This window comes from Onychostoma macrolepis, chromosome 06 (assembly GCF_012432095.1).
Source record: "Onychostoma macrolepis isolate SWU-2019 chromosome 06, ASM1243209v1, whole genome shotgun sequence".
In the NCBI taxonomy this organism is placed as follows: Eukaryota; Metazoa; Chordata; class Actinopteri; order Cypriniformes; family Cyprinidae; genus Onychostoma; species Onychostoma macrolepis.
Window position 1 is genome coordinate 13,160,567 of NC_081160.1, and position 17,210 is coordinate 13,177,776.

At 36.7% G+C, this 17,210-nt stretch overlaps 1 protein-coding gene across 2 annotated transcripts in view; it reads left to right on the forward strand.

The window, feature by feature from the left end:
• si:dkey-237i9.1 (SEC14-like protein 1) overlaps positions 1-17,210 on the forward strand; it is a 134,162-nt gene that overhangs the window by 95,263 nt on the left and 21,689 nt on the right. For both annotated transcript variants that reach the window (XM_058779086.1, XM_058779087.1), the window contains exons 6-8: positions 11,110-11,356; positions 14,364-14,473; positions 14,942-15,131. In XM_058779086.1, the coding sequence (XP_058635069.1) occupies positions 11,110-11,356; positions 14,364-14,473; positions 14,942-15,131 (547 nt within the window). The remainder of the gene's footprint in view (positions 1-11,109; positions 11,357-14,363; positions 14,474-14,941; positions 15,132-17,210) is intronic.

Sequence of the window (17,210 nt, forward strand, 5' to 3'; positions counted from 1 at the left end):
ATATTTCTGCTGGAGGTCCTGGACATCTTGTTTAGACATATGGCATCATGGATTCTATCAAATACCAACAGATAAAAAATCAGTAAGTGACTAACTCTGTTAGAAATCTTATAATGGGACTTTCACTCCCCACACCTAGGGGTAGTAAAGATAATCTCTAAGCAGGGCATAATAAAACTGGGTTGTCTTCCTCGCGACTCACATACCACTTCAGCATATTCACGTGACACACACGGGTTTTTCTCCGTCGCTCAGGAGTTCGAATAACATAATTTGTGTCACTCAGCTTCTTGTCAACGACATACGGACCAGAGAACTGGCAACAAAACCAAAACTTTATCCCCCCTAAAGAATGAACGAACCACAGCAGTCTTGTCAAAACATTTTTTTATTTCTGCGTACTCTCGAAAGCAGTTTGAGCCAGTTTGCAAGCATCGTGCAACCACTCCCGGAAAGCACCGACATAATTCAGCAGGTTACACTCGGATCGCTGTTCAGATAACCAGTTTTCTCTCAACATTTTGAGTGGGCCTCTCACCGTATGCCCAAAAACCAATTCCGCCGGGCTGAACCCCAGCGACTCCTGAACGGTCTCACGAACCGCAAACATAAGTAAAGGCAGCCCTTCATCCCAATCCTTTCCTGACTCAACGCAGTATTTACTCAACATAGATTTTAGAGTTTGGTGAAACCTTTCAAGCGCTCCTTGAGTCTCAGGATGATACGGGCTAGATGTAACATGCGTGATTTTCAGTTTTCAGACAATACCTGGTTAAACAGTCGAGACATGAAATTGGTTCCCTGATCCGTTTGGATCACTTGAGGGAAACCAAACGTAGAGAAAAACGTGATCAAAGCTTTCACAACAGCCTTCGCTTTTAATGAGCGCAATGGTACCGCCTCTGGATAACAAGTAGTCGTGCACATGAGCGTGAGCAAATAGACATAACCCGATCTGGTTCATGGTAACGGTCCAACGCAGTCCAAGATTATCCGAGCAAAAGGCTCTCCCAAAACAGGAATAGGTTGAAGGACGGATGATTTGATTAGGCTTTCCTACAACCTGGCACACGTGACACGAACGGCAATACTGCACCACGTCAGATTTAATACCAGGCCAGAAGAAATAACGTAAGATTCGATAATAAGTTTTAGTAATTCCCAAATGGCCAGCAACATTATCATGAGCTACGCTCAAAACTTGGTTGAGTAAACATTTAGGTACTACGAGCTGTAAACCGTATCCCAACCTAAACCATCAGACCTTGCTGGAGTCCACTTTCTCTTTAACACGTCACCGTCCAGAAAATATCCCACTGATCTTTTAAAGTTACCACCCTTTTCCTGCAGCACAATAAAGATGGATCTTTTTTCTGTTCAGCAGAAATCAGTCCCTTATCAACGGACAGCGGCAACTCACTTTCAGCACCACTACTCATAGACTGTGCCTCAGGACCGGGCAACTCAGATATTACAACAAAACTCTCAGCTTTCGCTCCATCCTCCGTAGCCATGAAGGTATCCGAAAGATCAATCGAATCACCAAACTTACGCGCTTGAGCGCTCGTAACTACACACGCAGTAAAAACCGAGGGATATTCTGATGCTAACTCACTGGAAGTAACAGAATCATACACAGGATTTTCAATAACTTCGGGAAATGGAAGTACCCTTTCCCCAGCTAAATCGTTACCAACAATTAAGGCAACACCACTCACAGGCAACCTGTGATGCACTGCCAACTTTACAAAGCCTGTTACTAAACTGGATCGAATGTACACATTATGCAACGGTACCTTCAACACACCCAATTCAATACCTTGAATAAGAACATCAGAACGGCAATAACTTTCCTCGTGGCCAACACGAACAATTGATTAGCCCCTTTAGTCAGCGATTAAACACAAGTCAGTTTTTCGACACAACTCCAATGCTTCCCGAGAAGAAGCCTGTTTAAACGCCTCTAAGCTAAACTCCATATTTATTGACCTTTCACTTCCCCACCACCCATGAAAAAACTGCCAGTCAAAACACAGGAATAGAAATATATAAATTGTACTCACCAACAGAGCCGCAAATTTCTTAATTTGCATTTAACAAATCGAAAAAGAATTGGACGAGCCCCCAATTGTTACGCCCGCACCTAGGGGTAGTAAAGCTAATCTCTAAGCGGGGCATAATAAAAGTGGGTTGTGGTTATGGAATCCCCAAGCACGATACACTCCGGTCGATAATCAAACAAATACGCGATGTTAGGGCAAAAAAAATTATTAGATTTATTTAATACAAACAAGTGGAATTTAGAGCATCTCTTCAAGGTGTCCCAAAGGCCAAAATAACAAACAAAACCAATCTAGAAAGAAAAGAAGATAAACTAAATAACCTCAAATATGGAAAGTAAAATACATTTTACTTCCCTAACTACCTAACACAAAACAGAACCCAAACCAAATAGCCAAAACCAAAACGGCAGGACAACCCTTTGCTCCACGTTCTTAGAATACAATGTTAAGAATGAACAAACGTGTTCTGCAGATTTTACACCACTTGAAAAACCAACAATGAGCTCCCCGTTGAATGCCGGCAGCGTCCTTTTAAAGACCACGCCTCATCCAAACAACCAATGGCGATCGTACACCCCGATCAGTGGACATCCTATCAGAAATCAGATAAAACGAGGAGGAGGAGACAAAACACACACCCACCACAAATACAAGAAACTCAGGTCGTAACGGACAGGTTTGGATCTTCCAATTGTACAATAATCCAAACACAAACCTCATAAAACACAAAAATGGGTCACTGAGCAAAAAAACCAAGCTTCTGCTATGGCCATTCCAGTCCTCTGACCTGAACCCTATAGAAAATGAGTGGGGTGAACTGAAGAGCACCAACATGGAGCTGGGAATCTAAAGGGTCTGGAGTGATTCTGGATGAAGGAATGGTCTCTGATCTCTGATTTGATCATGTCAGGTGTTCTGTAACCTCATCAGGCGTTATAGGAGAAAATTTAGAGCTTTTAAACTGGCAAATGGAGGTTTCAAAAAGTATTGAATAAAAGGGTGCCGTTAATTGTGGCCAATGTGTATTAGAGAAAAACATTTATTTCATAATGATATTTCCGCCCATTTTAAATTCTTATTATCCAATAAAAGGTTAGATTTTTGTGATTTTGTTTAAAATAAAAGTTTATATATATATATATATATATATATATATATATATATATATATATATATATATATATATATATATATATATATATATATATATATATATATACATACATCATACAGGTGCTGGTCATATAATTAGAATATCATCAAAAGTTGATTTATTTCACTAATTCCATTCAAAAAGTGAAACTTGTATATTATATTCATTCATTACACACAGACTGATATATTTCAAATGTTTATTTCTTTTAATTTTGATGATTAGAGCTTACAGCTCATGAAAGTCAAAAATCAGTATCTCAAAATATTAGAATATTTACATTTGAGTTTGAATAAATGACCATCCCTACAGTATAAATTCTGGGTATCTCTTGTTCTTTGAAACCACAATAATGGGGAAGACTGCTGACTTGGCAATGATACAGAAGACGAACACTGACACCCTCCACAAAGAGGGTAAGTCACAGAGGGTCATTACTGAAAGGTGTGCCTGTTTACAGAGTGCTGTATCAAAGCATATTAAATGCAAAGTTGACTGGAAGGAAGAATTTGGGTAGGAAAAGGTGCACAAGCAACAGGGCCACTATCAGAGCAACCTGGGCTCTCATAACACCTGAGCAGTGCCACAGACTGATCGACTCCATGCCACGCCGCATTGCTGCAGTAATTCAGGCAAAAGGAGCAAAAGGAGCCCCAACTAAGTATTGAGTGCTGTACATGCTCATACTTTTCATTTTCATACTTTTCAGTTGGCCAAGATTTCTAAAAATCCTTTCTTTGTATTGGTCTTAAGTAATATTCTAATATTTTGAGATACTGATTTTTGACTTTCATGAGCTGTAAGCTCTAATCATCAAAATTAAAAGAAATAAACATTTGAAATATATCAGTCTGTGTGTAATGAATGAATGTAATATACAAGTTTCACTTTTTGAATGGAATTAGTGAAATAAATCAACTTTTTGATGATATTCTAATTATATGACCAGCACCTGTACATACATACATACAGCGGGTAAAATAAGTATTGAACACGTCATCCTTTTTCTCAGTAAATATATTTCTAAAGGTGCTGTTGACATGAAATTGTCACCAAATGTCGGTAACAATCCAAGTAATCCATTCATACAAAGAAAGCAAAAAGTTCAGAAAGTTCTGTGTAGTAAGTGGAACAACACAGGGGAAAAGTATTGAACACATGAAGAAAGGGAGGTCCAAAAAGGCATGGAAACCCAAGACACCAGCTGAAATCTATCAGTAATTAGAAAGCAATCCTGCCCCTTGTCAGTGGAAATGAATATTAGTTGGTTCAGTCTCATGACCAACGTGTCACACAAGAAACATTTCATGATGGATAAAAGCAAAGAGCTTACTCAAGACCTTCTCAATGTTATTGTTGCAAAACATACTGATGGCATTGGTTACAGAAGGATTTCTATACTTCTGAATTTTCCAGTGAGCACTGTTGCGGCCATAATCCGGAAGTGGAAAGAACATCATTTCACCATAACCAAACACACAGCCAAAGAAACTCTCAATTGGTTTCAGAGAAAGAAAGTAAAGCTGCTAGAATGGCCAGCCAATCACCTGACTTGAATCCAATAGAAAATTTATGGAAAGAACTAAAGATCAGAGTTCATAGAAGAGGCCCATGGAACCTTCAAGATTTGAAGACTCTTTGTGTGGAAGAATGGGCCAAAATCACACCTGAGCAATGCATATGACTAGTTTCTCCATACAGGAGGCGTCATGAAGCTGTCATTACCAAAAAAGGCTTTTGTACGAAGTATTAAATCAATTTCAGTAAGCGTGTTCAATACTTTTTCCCTGGGTCATTCCAACTTAATTTCTGAACTTATTTGTATTGTTTTCTTTGTATGTATGGATTACTTGGGTTGTTACCGACATCTGGTGAAAATTTAATGTCAACAGGACCTTTAGAAATATATTTAATGAGAAAAATGGTGACGTGTTCAATACTTATTTTACCTGCTGTATATACCGTCATGGCCGAAAATATTGGCACCCTTGCAATTCTGTCAGAAAATGCAACCCTTCTCTCAGAAAATTGTTGCAGTTGCAAATGTTTTGGTACACACGTTTATTTATTTTTTGTTTGCATTGGAACAACACAAAAAAACAAGTAAAATCTGATACAATTCCACACAGAACCCCAAAAATGCACTGGACAAAATTATTGGCACCTTGTCAAAATTGTAAGAAATAATTGCTAAATGAATGTAACATGGCAAAGATGAATGCACTTTTGGAAGCTGAATGTAAGGGAAATGTCGTTTTGGAATTTCTGTGGTCTAATGCAGGGGTTCCCAAACTCGTTCCTGGAGCCTCCCCAACACTGCACATTTTGCATGTCTCCTTTATCAATTAGGCCTGATTGAACTCATCAGCTCATTAAGACCTGAAATGGGTGTATCAGACAAAGGAGACATGCAAAATGTGCAGTGTTGGCGAGGCTCCAGGAACGTGTTTGGGAACCCCTGGTCTAATGTGATATTGTTGTTCGTGATTTTCTTTTGTTGTAATTAATTTATGGCATTAACAAGATGACCCGTTGAATTCATTTTGGGAGCGATGACTGATTGAATGTAGCCTACCTATTTTTAGTCCAGTGCCAGTTCAGGGGCTGTCATATGTGGATCAACTTACTTTGTTGTGTATTTTTCAATATTAAAAATAACTTTTATATTGATTCCATGGATTTATTGCATTTTGGAAAAAAAAAAAAACGTCATGGATTTATTGCATTTTGGGGAATAAATAATCAGTTTTTATAATAAATCTTTGAAAATCAAAATCTGGATTTGAATTTTTAATGATATTATAACCTAAATATGCTATGTGAAAGTTTGAAACAGAAAATAGTGGTTTTCATCTTGCCACTTTCTTGGTAAAGAAAACACACTTTTACTCATTAATCAAAACGGATTTATAGCGTTTTGGAACCAAACTCTTCATACATTTTTATATATATATATATATATATATATATATATATATATATATATATATTCATCTTTTCATTATATTTCATAATGAACTGGACTGCCAGTGAGCACGCTGCTTTTTGATGCTGCTTCTGATGAATAGCCTACAGCAAAACTATAGCACCGATGATAAGCACCGTTTATTTTTCAACCTCACATAAAATTATTAATGGAACAAAAACAAATTTTTGCTGTAATAACGACTTTTTAATAGTCGTTTCTTAAATATGAACCAAAGCGCAATCATGCATTATTAACGTGTTATTGTCCTCATTAGCCCTTCATGGATTCAGTCTTACATGTATTCTGTAGCTTATTGTGAATATAAACCGTCAGTTTCAGACACGGCAAAGGTAAACTGCACCTGATTTTAGAGCCTTGCATTTCAGCACGAGCTGAACATTTGTTCACGCAGAGCGAGACTGCAAAAAGTGTGTCCTGTTTGTTTTTTCTATTTTAGATAGCACAAAGTTTTGTTGATATTGTGACTGCACACAAAAATAAGGGTAGACCATTTACAGGTGCTGGTCATATAATTAGAATATCATCAAAAAGTTGATTTATTTCACTAATTCCATTCAAAAAGTGAAACTTGTATATTATATTCATTCATTACACACAGACTGATATATTTCAAATGTTTATTTCTTTAAATTTTGATGATTAGAGCTTACAGCTCATGAAAGTCAAAAATCAGTATCTCAGAAAATTAGAATATTACTTAAGACCAATACAAAGAAAGGATTTTTAGAAATCTTGGCCAACTGAAAAGTATGAACATGAGAAGTATGGGCATGTACAGCACTCAATACTTAGTTGGGGCTCCTTTTGCCTGAATTACTGCAGCAATGCGGCGTGGCATGGAGTCGATCAGTCTGTGGCACTGCTCAGGTGTTATGAGAGCCCAGGTTGCTCTGATAGTGGCCTTCAGTTCTTCTGCATTGTTGGGTCTGGCATATCGCATCTTCCTCTTCACAATACCCCATAGATTTTCTATTGGGTTAAGGTCAGGCGAGTTTGCTGGCCAATTAAGAACAGGGATACCATGGTCCTTAAACCAGATATTGGTTGCTTTGGCACTGTGTGCAGGTGCCAAGTCCTGTTGGAAAATGAAATCTGCATCTCCATAAAGTTGGACAGCAGCAGGAAGCATGAAGTGCTCTAAAACTTCCTGGTATACGGCTGCGTTGACCTTGGACCTCAGAAAACACAGTGGACCAACACCAGCAGATGACATGGCACACCAAACCATCACTGACTGTGGAAACGTTACACTGGACCTCAAGCAACGTGGATTGTGTGCCTCTCCTCTCTTCCTCCAGACTCTGGGACCCTGATTTCGTAAGGAAATGCAAATTTTACTTTCATCAGAGAACATAACTTTGGACCACTCAGCAGCAGTCCAGTCCTTTTTGTCTTTAGCCCAGGCGAGATGCTTCTGACGCTGTCTGTTGTTCAAGAGTGGCTTGACACAAGGAATGTGATAGCTGAAACCCATGTCTTGCACATGTCTGTGCGTAGTGGTTCTTGAAGCACTGACTCCAGCTGCAGTCCACTCTTTGTGAATCTCCCCCACATTTTTGAATGGGTTTTGTTTCACAATCCTCTCCAGGGTGCGGTTATCCCTATTGCTTGTACACTTTTTTCTACCACATCTTTTCCTTCCCTTTGCCTCTCTATTAATGTGCTTGGACACAGAGCTCTGTGAACAGCCAGCCTCTTTTGCAATGACCTTTTGTGTCTTGCCCTCCTTGTGCAACGGTCGTCTTTTGGACAACTGTCAAGTCAGAAGTCTTCCCCATGATTGTGTAGCCTACAGAACTAGACTGAGAGACCATTTAAAGGCCTTTGCAGGTGTTTTGAGTTAATTAGCTGATTAGAGTGTGGCACCAGGTGTCTTCAATATTGAACCTTTTCACAATATTCTAATTTTCTGAGATACTGAATTTGGGATTTTCCATAGTTGTCAGATATAGTTTTTCAGTAATCAGATCAATTCCAATTTCAGAACTGCCCGTCTTTAATGGAGAGATGTTATGTTAGTGTTTTTTTCCGAATTACGAAAACAGTTTGTGCATTGTAATTCACAGAAAGTCTATGTTGTCTCCCACAAACTTGTCTTTTTGTCATCAAAATTAAAATAAATAAACATTTGAAATATATCAGTCTGTGTGTAATGAATGAATATAATATACAAGTTTCACTTTTTGAATGGAATTAGTGAAATAAATCAACTTTTTGATGATATTCTAATTATATGACCAGCACCTGTACAGTTCCGAATGAAGTGTTAGTCTTATCTGTATGAGCAAAAATGGAAGTGTACTTCAAGTTGTTTCTACTGAAGAACAAAATGCAAGTGATCTTGCAGGCACCTCAATGCATTAAGCGCGCTTCAGCTTCCACTCTCAGCTTAGATCCTACGCCTAACAGCGCACTTTTATCTAAACGTTTAAACTAACATTGTAATATGCTTGCAGTGTTTTAGATTTTATTTTAAGCAAGTCGTGATGATTTGAGAAGGCTAAATTGATAAAACATGATCAACTCAGCCGTCAGCCGCTATCTGCTTTGTCCTCACTTAAAAAAACAACAAAAAAACTTGAATTTAACAAACAAAAAATGTTCCAAACATTTTTATAAATTAATTAATTATGAAACAATTAAAATAAAACTGAACTATGTTAATGGCTGCAATAGCAGCTGTGTAATTAGAAGCCAGAGAGAGAGAAATGACACGGGCTCCAGTTGGACTCGGGCTGAGGATACTGGTAAGCTGTCGGCCAATTGTGCCGGGCTAGGGCCTAGATTTGAGGCCCGTGCAAGGCTCTTCCAGATTTCTGCATTTGGAAACTAAAGTTGTGAATCAGGGGTTGTTTTCTAACTAAATGACAAAATTCTTAAGTTGTACTGTTGTCTAATTCATTTTTTTTATTTTATTTTTGCATTTTATGGATTCCCCCAATCTCACACATGCCGAAATACGAAACCGTATTATTATTATTATTATTATTATTATTATTTAAAATGTGGTTGAATTTTAAAGGAATGAATCATAGAAAGTGATCAATTTCTTAATTCATGTCCAAAATTTTCGGCATGTCATGGGCTCTGTATACTGGAAAAAATGTGTTAAAAAAGGCCAGATAACGAATAAATATGCGTGACCTGCTGAAATACATCAGAGAATTATTAAATGTAAGTTTCAAGCCTTTCATTGTGACATTAATGTGAGTGCCAAAATATGTGTTGGCCTAGCTAGCCTATAATAATCAACAATAAGCCACCTTTCCATTTGTTTTATTTTTTATGGCATAATGCACACCTCCTTAAACGTAATCTAAACATTTAAAGTTAATATCCTACTTTTTGTAGTATTTCTAGGTGTTTTTCATGTCGCAGTTTTAGCCCATTAATCTCGATTTCTCACTGATTATTTTGTTTGTTTATTTTATTTTAATTATTTATTTATCTATTTATTTTTATTTATTTATTTTGGTGTGAGTCAGAGTAAATTGCGACTCCAATAGTCTCATGAACGTGCAGCCAACGGCCAAGGTCAGGATTTTTCGTTCAAAAACTTTCATTAGCCTGTAGATTGAAATGAAAGCTGCTTAATAATAATATTACAACATAAGGAAATTGTGTAAATTGAATGGTTTTCATAATTACTGTTTAATAACCATAAAATGCAAAGAGACTTCTTTTTTTTTTTGACGCATAGGCTGTAGTCTAGAACGATCCCACATTTTGAAATTAACCCTCACTGTAAATTTGAGGATGTTATAATGTTATATTATAATGTTGTTATTTTTTTATTTCATTATTTGAACATCATTACAAAACAAAATATCTTAATTATAGTCATGCAATCTGTCCCTTTGCGCCACCTGGTGGTAGTTTCGTGAACGACTTTAGCACGAGACTGACTTGCACTTAACACTGTGGCCTTGCTGCCGTGGTAATAAGTATTTTGGTTGTCCACCTAAGGTATGTCAAAAGATCAAGGGAATTTTGGTTTCTCAGTTCATGACCCCTTTAATTTGGTTAATTTTAAAGTAGGCATTTCAAGATTTCTTTAGATATATTTCTTACCTGTGAGGCAAGTAGCCTATGCGCTGTCACGCTTGAGTTTTGTGCCACACTCCAGTGCACTGAGACGGCAGAAAGCTTGTCCTGTTTGTTTTCTTTATTTTGCAAAAGCACTACATCATCTTGATATTGTTAGTGTATAAAAATAAAATAAATCCCTTGACTGTTTTGAATGATTTATTACTCTTATCTGTATGAGCAAAAATGACAGCATATTTTAAGTTTTTTCCACTGCTATTAGGATTTTTTTTTTTTTTTTTTTCCTGTGAATAACCAGCTAATAAATTTTAGTCAACCTAATGTTTAATCGACTATAAACAGTTTTTAGGTTATAACTGTGTCTGTCTGTGCTGTAGACTGGTGTAGATGTATTTTAATGCTGGTGTCACACTGGTTACAATTGCATGAGAGCATGAGAGATGGCGTGAACACATGCAAATTTAATTGCATGCTATAAATAATCCATAACAATTTGCATTACAGTTTCAGTTTTAAGTCAATTAACTGAAAGGTCAGAGTTTAAATACTCAGTAGAGGTTTCTCTTAAAGTTTGTTTATTTATTTGTTTTTTATTTTAAAGATTTTATACATTTTTCAGTAATCAGATCAATTCCAATTTCAGAACTGCCCGTCTTTAATGGAGAGATGTTATGTTAGTGTTTTTTCCGAATTACGAAAACAGTTTGTGCATTGTAATTCACAGAAAGTCTATGTTGTCTCCCACAAACTTGTGTCTTTTTTGTGACGTCTTTAATGCATGTGTATTTATCATCTAAAGAAAAAAAAAAAGGAAGTAAGTAGTGAAAAGTGTGTGGTGTGTTCTTATTTCTCTATAGGGTAAGGAGATCATTGAATACTACCTGAGGGAGCTAGAGGAAGAAGGTATAACTTGCATACCTCGGTGGTGCCCTTGCCCACCATCACCCACAAAGCCCTTGGTGCCAGTTGTTATCCCTGCATTGCCTATCACTCCCACAATCACCATTGAAGCCCCTCCTGAGAACATGAATGAGATTCAAGTGTGTAAAGAGGGAAGCAGTCCTCCGGGCAGCCTGAATGATGCCCTTGTAGCCAGTCCAGACGGTTAGTACCAACACTGTTGCCACTCTGATCTTTTCTACATAATATTAGAACATTGTATTCTTTTTGCCTTCCCTTTTGTACTTTGCCTCAAAACTATACCACAAATAAAGCATGTTTCACTTTATTAAAACATTAAAAAAAAAATTAATTTAGAGTTTGTTTGGGAACATTTGTTCAGCTATAAAGCGATAGTTTAGGCACCTGAGAAATAAATGTGTCTCTCAAATACGCAAAGCAAAATCAGATATTTATGTAAATGAAATATGTGATAGTAAAGTTAATCCCTCTAAATTTTGGAAAGTTATAAAATCACTGTCTTCTGACTCTAGGGATACTGTCATGCCAAATATATTGAAGTTGAATGACAAAATTATTACAGACAGGAAAAGTATGCTAGATTCCCTAAACCAGCACTTTATATCTTCTGGGTTGTTGTTTGAGCATACAACACAACAACGGAGGGGACAAGATGACTACTCTATGTCTAGGGAAAATGTATCTATCAATTTTGATTTTGTTCCTATTGCAAGGCAGAAGGTATATGATGCTCTTAGAAGGTTAAATACCAATAATTCCTCTGGACCTGATGGGTTGGATCCATACTTTTTAAATATTGCTGCTGAACATATTGCCGAACCTTTGACACACATTTTCAATTTGACTATTGAAACTGGATTAATACCTAGTGTATGGAAGTCAGCATATGTCACTCCTTTATTAAAGGGTGGGGACCGATCAAATCTAAATAATTATAGGCCAATATCTAAGCTATCTGCTTTAGCCAAGGTCTTAGAAGGGCTTATAAGTGACCAGTTGAAAGACTACTTAGAAACAAAAAATATTTTAAATGATTTGCAGTCAGGTTTTCGTAAAAAACATAGCACTGTCACTGCTACCATGAAAGTGTTAAATGATTTCATAAGTGCTATTGATTCTAAGGAATATTGTTACGTTGTTTTTAGATCTTTCAAAGGCATTTGACACAGTTGACCGACCACTATGTCCTGGTTCAGAGATTGGTGGATATTGGAATGTCTCCAAAAGCTGTCAAATGGTTTAGCAACTATTTGAGTGGCCGAACACAAAGTGTTCAGGTTGATGGTGTGTCCTCAAACTTATTACTTATACAAAATGGTGTCCCCCAGGGGTCCATTTTGGGTCCCATTTTATTTAATATTTATATTAATGACTTGTGTCAGAATGTAACAAAAGCAAAGTGCCATTTTTATGCGGATGACACCATTTTGTATAGTTCTGCTTCATCCTTAACAAATGCCTTAGAAGATCTACAATCTGCTTTTAACTTTATTCAGAAGAATCTTCATAAAATGAGACTTGTATTAAACTCAGACAAAACCAAAATGATGTGCTTTTCTAAATCAAGGAAAACAGACCATGCTTGTCAAATTGTTACATTAGATGAGAAAGTAATTGAACGAGTATCAGTCTATAAATATCTTGGTTTTCTTTTAGAAGAAAGTTTGTCCTTTAAGCAGCATATAGAGTGTTTAACAAAAAAACTTAGAGTAAAGTTGGGTTTCTATTATAGAAACAAAGGCTGTTTCTCTTTTAGTGCGAGAAAAACACTTATACAAGCAACTTTTCTGTCAATGCTGGACTACGGTGATATTTTATATATGCATGCAAATCAATCTTCATGAAAATGCTGGATTCAGTATATCATGCAGCATTAAGATTTGTAACTAATTCTAGTTTTCGTACTCCTCATTGTAGCTTGTATGAAAGTGTTGGTTGGCTATCTTTGCACAATCGCAGGCTAGAGCACTGGTATATTTTTCTTTTTAAGGCCATACTGTACAAACTGCCTCCTTATCTATGTTCTCTTCTGACTCTTAAAGTCACTACCAGGAAATGTAATCTTCGATCATATGGGCAAATCATGTATGACATTCCACGAACGAGAACTGTCTGGTGAAAGTGCTTTTAAAGTTTTTGCACCTTTATCTTGTTATAAATTGCAGAATCAGCTAAAATTGAGCTAAAAAAGACTATTTACCAACAATGACACAGTTTAAAATTGTGATAAAGGACTATCTGAGTACTAAATGCACATGTGCTGTTACTGAGCGTTGCTGGTAATTATGTTGAAATGATGTTGAATTGCCAACTGTCTTTTTCTGTTAAATGTTGTTGTTGTTTTCACTGTATATATATATATATTTTTTAATATGGAACTTTAGTCTGCTGTCTTGGAAAAGAGATTATGAATCTCAATGGGATTAATTCCTGGTAAAATAAAGGTTAAATAAAAAATAAAAAAATAGTTCACCCAAAAATGTCCTCAATTACTCACCCTCATATAGTTCCAAACCAGTAAGACCTTCGTTCATCTTCACAACACAAATTAAGATATTTTTTGATGAAATCTGAGAGCTTTCTGACCCTGCATAGACAGAAATGAAACTAGCACATTCAAGGTCCGTAATTTTATGAAGCTACAAGAATACATTTTGTGTGAAAAAAAAATTAATAAACAATAATGACTTTATTCAACAATTCTTCTCTTCCGTGTCATTCTCCACTGCACATTCACAAGAGTACTACGATGCATGCGTGTGTTGCTGCTGACAAAGGATCTGGTGTTCTAAAGTAGAACACTCATACACAGTGCCTTATTTACAAGCAGAGGAATGTACACGCTTGCGTCGTGGTAGTCTCATGAATGGCACAAAGATTTCTTCCCGGAAGAGAAGAAAATGTTGAATGAAGTCGTGATTTTTGTTTTCTTTGCACAGGAAAAAGTATTCATGTAGCTTCATAAATTTAAGGTTGAATCACTGATGTCATATTGACTATTTTAACTATGTCCTGTCTATGCAGGGTCAGAAAGCGCTCAGATTTCATAAACAATATCTTAATTTGTGTTTCAAAGATGAACAAAGGTCTTATGGGTTTGGAACGACATGAGTAATTAAAGACAGAATTTTCATATAAACAATGTTTATTTAAGATGTGCTAGATGTAAATTGTTTCAATCTATGTTTAGATAAACTAGATGCAGACTACATCAAACGTTATCTGGGTGACCTCACACCCCTTCAGGAGAGCTGTCTGATTCGTCTGCGCCGCTGGTTACAGGAGACACACAAGGGCAAGGTGAAATGCGCGCACACATTTAACCTTTCTAATTTTCATTCAGAAGGATCAATATCTATTGGCATGTGTGATTAATCTGCTGATATGTGGACATTATGAGATTATTGGCATTGGCTGATAACTGTGCCTGTGCATTTATGATAAACCAGATGGTTTATCCTTGTTATTAATGCATAAGTATATGTGTATATATAGAGAGAGAGATATTAGCCATCTAATAATTATTACTCTATTAGAGCCATAAATTTAATACATTAGTTGTGTATTATGTTAAAAAAAAAAGGCTTTTTATTTTTTCTCTCCTAAACTACACATAATTTCTGTAATAAGGGCATACATTTTTTAAGCATAGCGACATGTATTCAAACAATTCACTAATGATCAGTTTTACGATCTGGTCACATTTTGTCAGTAGCAGTCTAGAAACCAACCTGTCTAGCTTAGTTGTCGATCCTCCTGTCCTCTTAGATCCCAAAAGATGAGCATATTCTAAGGTTCCTGCGTGCACGAGACTTCAACATAGATAAGGCACGAGAAATCCTTTGTCAGAGTCTGACCTGGAGGAAGCAGCATCAGGTGGACTACCTTCTGGACACCTGGAGCTCTCCTCAAGTGTTGCACGATTACTACACCGGAGGCTGGCACCACCACGACAATGGTGAGTGAGCACGGTGATGCCCTGTCAGCTGAAGGTATTTCTCTGATTCATGCATAGCCAATATATACAGGCCTTACTGAAGTGTTTCTTTTTGGGCTGTCAGTTTAACATGTTAATATAACTAATTAATTTAGAGAGAAAACAAAAAAATGTGTTAATTTTAATTTGAACCTAATTGTGTCTAAAATATAACACAATATTAAGTTCTTATTTATTGAAATGTTGTATAAAAGCAACACCACATTTGCACTCATGCTATTAAGGACAAAAATAGCTCTCGGGTGATATTGCACTTGTTGCTCGTGTGATATTGCTTAACTATATCATTCATAAGATATAAATATGAGGCTGGGGTGTTTTTCCCTTAATATCTTTAATTTTATGGGCATATAACTGCATTCTATAGGCTATATTACAGTGAGTTGTTGCCTTGCATCATGTCCGTCACCAATCAACTGTATAGGTGTGTTAAGCTTTTAAAAACTTTTAATAAATTGGTGTGAAATTGTATAATTTTCATGATTTTAATTCATTAGACATGCTTTTTGATTAATAAAATGTAATTTAACCATTAAAAAGTTAAGAAAAATTAAAATGGAAAAAACGGAATTTGGAAAAAAATAAAATGGATTTCATAGGGCCCTAATTAAGACAGTGGTTCTTAATCCTGCTCCTGGGGACCCCCCAATCTGCACATTTTGTGTGTCTCTCTTATCTGACACACTCAGGCTGTATCCAAAATTGCCCCCTATACCCTTAAAGGGGTGGTCTACCGTCTTTTTTCGAAGGCTTGATTGAGTTTATGGGGTGCACTGTGACATGTTCATGTTTTTAAAAGTTTTTAAAAAATAGCATTATTTTTCACATATTTTACCTTTATTCTACACTGCCTTTCTGTTCTCCTAAAAACGGTCTATTGACTTCCTGGTTTCTCCCTCAGAAATTCAAAATGGGCTCAGGTTGGTTAGCTGGTCCAGTGTGTTGTGATTTGCTAACCGCCTAGTGCATGTTGTCCAGAAATGTCATGCCTCTTACCATTAAGGGTAGTTTCATGTTCTCGGGGGCAGGGTTTTTATAAATTTCAGGGTTTGTGATGTCACTAACCAGGAAGTAGCTCGTTGTAGTCCCTACCAGCCGTTTGTTGTAGGCCTTAAAAAGCAAATTCTATAAAAGACAATTTCTTAATTTGCATTGAACTTTGAGCATAACTTTGCAGATGTTGTTTATGCTCAAACAGCCACATTACACACTAACTAAAGTTAAAAAGGTGAAATCATAATCTATGACCCCTTTAAATAGGGCACTATTCGAGGGGACATCCATTTTTAATGGTGTCCGAAACCATTATCGAGTGCACTCATTCAATCCCACAATGCACCGCAAAAACAAGTGTACAACCAGTGTATACTCAATGGCTAGAGAATAGATCCTTGTGCACAAATCAACTTACGACGGAGTTCACGTGTGATTCATGAACCATTCATATGCCGCCAATCTCATTGTACGTACGAATGAGCGCACGTTGATAAATGTGGCGGCAGAAAACAATCGTCATTTGAATAGCATGCCCCTAAAAACACCCCGGTTTACAAGCCTTACCCTAGAGTTTATGACACAGAGAATCAAAACACGGCCAAAAAGAGGAAGTAATCTCATTAAAGAGAAATTGATCTTACTCCAAAAACACCCGTTAACCTTGTAATTGCAAACAATAGGCTACATTAATTTATGTAATTTATATGTACAGTGGGTACGGAAAGTATTCAGACCCCCTTAAATTTTTCACTCTGTTATATTGCAGCCATTTGCTAAAATCATTTAAATTTTTTTCCTCATTAATGTACACACAGCACCCCATATTGACAGAAAAACACAGAATTGTTGACATTTTTGCAGATTTATTAAAAAAGAAAAACTGAAATATCACATGGTCCTAAGTATTCAGGCCCTTTGCTCAGTATTTAGTAGAAGCACCCTTTTGATCTAATACAGCCATGAGTCTTTTTGGGAAAGATGCAACAAGTTTTTCACACCTGGATTTGGAGATCCTCTGCCATTCCTCCTTGCAGATCCTCTCCA